At 41.7% G+C, this 1705-nt stretch overlaps 1 protein-coding gene across 1 annotated transcript; it reads right to left on the minus strand.

The window, feature by feature from the left end:
* Window positions 1-298: 298 nt before the first annotated feature.
* Window positions 299-1351, minus strand: LOC137809207 (uncharacterized). The gene is made up of 2 exons (XM_068610343.2): window positions 713-1351; window positions 299-394 (listed from the first exon to the last, which is right to left on the minus strand). Exons 1-2 carry the CDS (start codon window positions 1349-1351, stop codon window positions 299-301), a joined length of 735 nt encoding a protein of 244 aa, XP_068466444.2.
* Window positions 1352-1705: the final 354 nt, after the last annotated feature.

Consider the following 1705-nt stretch of genomic DNA (forward strand, 5'->3'; position numbering starts at 1 on the left):
TTCTTACTTGGACATCAGCAGATATGCTCCTTCCAAGAGAACCAATCACTTCAGTTGCTTGTCAAAAAACTTCAAAACCGAATAGATCCTCCCTGTTCTATCATAAATGGTAACATCTCCAACCAGCCCCTCAACAGAAAATTGTTATCCCGTGGTCGAAAAAAGAGCCTAGTCGTGACTCATGCATTTGTAATATTCAAGAGAGGAGACCCTTGGCACATCATATACGTAGACTTTCAGTTGGCTTGTAAACTTGTAAAATACTTCCCCATACCCCAGCTTCCGCTTCGTACTCCTTTCAACACTTCCTACCACTTTCCTCACCACTTCCTCCCTTAATTTCATCTGCTTTGCTGTAAAATCGTTCTGCTTCAAAACTGAATACAGCCACAAGCTGTGTGAATATCAGTATTCACGTTAACTACTCCAAGTACTATTCTCCTGCTCTGTTTTACTTCTGCAGTAGATACCCAACCACACCACTACAGAATACTTTGCTCCTCCATTATGACCATTAATCATTCCTCCAGAGACTCCTTGGCTTCGACTCTAGCATCATTAAAGACCTCCCTTTTCATAGTACACTTTGTAAGCATTGGCTTGGGTTCAAGTGCCAATCCGAAAAAGCATACGAAAAGGAGCACATCCTATGTTTCAACCAAAACCAAGTATGGACTTGAGCCATTTGGAAAATCTCTTCGGCGTCAGGTACCCCTTGCTTAAAGATAACATTGTTCCTATTCTCCCAGATACATCGAACTATTGCCACACACATCCCTTTCCACACTTGATTCTGCTTAATGGACATATGAACTAGATAGAAGTTCTCAAAGTTACACCTTAAATCCTTATGTTGAACAAACAGAACACCTATCCACCTGAAGCATAATGACCAGACTCGTTGTGCAAAAGAACACTCCCAAAACAAGTGCTGAGAAGTTTCTTCCGATTCTCTACAGAGCACACAAATAGAAGAGTTTACTGCCACCCCTCTCCTAAACAGGTTAACAAAAGTTGGGATTCTATCAAGTAAGATTCTCCACGCAGTTATTAGGGCTTTAGGCATTGCTCTAGCCTGCCAAAGAGAACAAAAAATACCATCCTGTACTTCATTGTTTTGGTTAACCAAACGTGCGTAGGCTGACTTCACAGAGAAGTTCCCTGTGGTATCCCCTCCCCATACAATAGAATCCTTGGATTCCTTGTTCATAACGCTTCTATTAATGTGCATAAGCAGCTCTTCCTCCAAAGCAGATTCCCATTCAAACCTAGCCCTGCTCCAATTTAGCCGCCACTGCCATCCATAACCTTCCCATGTACCTACCTCTCCCACCTTCATACCTTGATCCATAGAAAGAGAAAAAAAGTCTAGGGTACAAAGATTTAAGATTATTGTTAGTAACCCACGCATCTTCCCAGAATCTTACATTGCCTCCATCACTAACTTTCCACACAATAGACTTTTGGAACCATTCATCATCTTCACCCTCCCCACAAGCTTTAGAAAGATCTCTCCACCACCAAGACTGTCATTTCAAGCGTGTATGACTTCTCCCTATTTCTAAACCATACTTAGAAACAGGAATGTCTTTCCACTTCCCTCTTTCATCATTCATCAATCGCCATTTCCATTTCGCCAGCAAAGCATTATTAAAGATTTTGACATCTTTAATCCCTAGCCCTCCTTCCTCAAGGGGTTTACACA

This window comes from Phaseolus vulgaris, chromosome 2, assembly GCF_051622355.1.
Source record: "Phaseolus vulgaris cultivar YP4 chromosome 2, ASM5162235v1, whole genome shotgun sequence".
Taxonomy (NCBI): Eukaryota; Viridiplantae; Streptophyta; class Magnoliopsida; order Fabales; family Fabaceae; genus Phaseolus; species Phaseolus vulgaris.

Bases quoted from the DNA above. Each gene is read 5' to 3' on its own strand.
- LOC137809207 (XM_068610343.2), bottom strand. From the start codon at position 1,351: ATGGATCAAGGTATGAAGGTGGGAGAGGTAGGTACATGGGAAGGTTAT. The intron at 395-712 runs GTACCTGACGCC...ATATTCACACAG, and splicing joins ATGTTATCTTTAAGCAAGGG to CTTGTGGCTGTATTCAGTTT.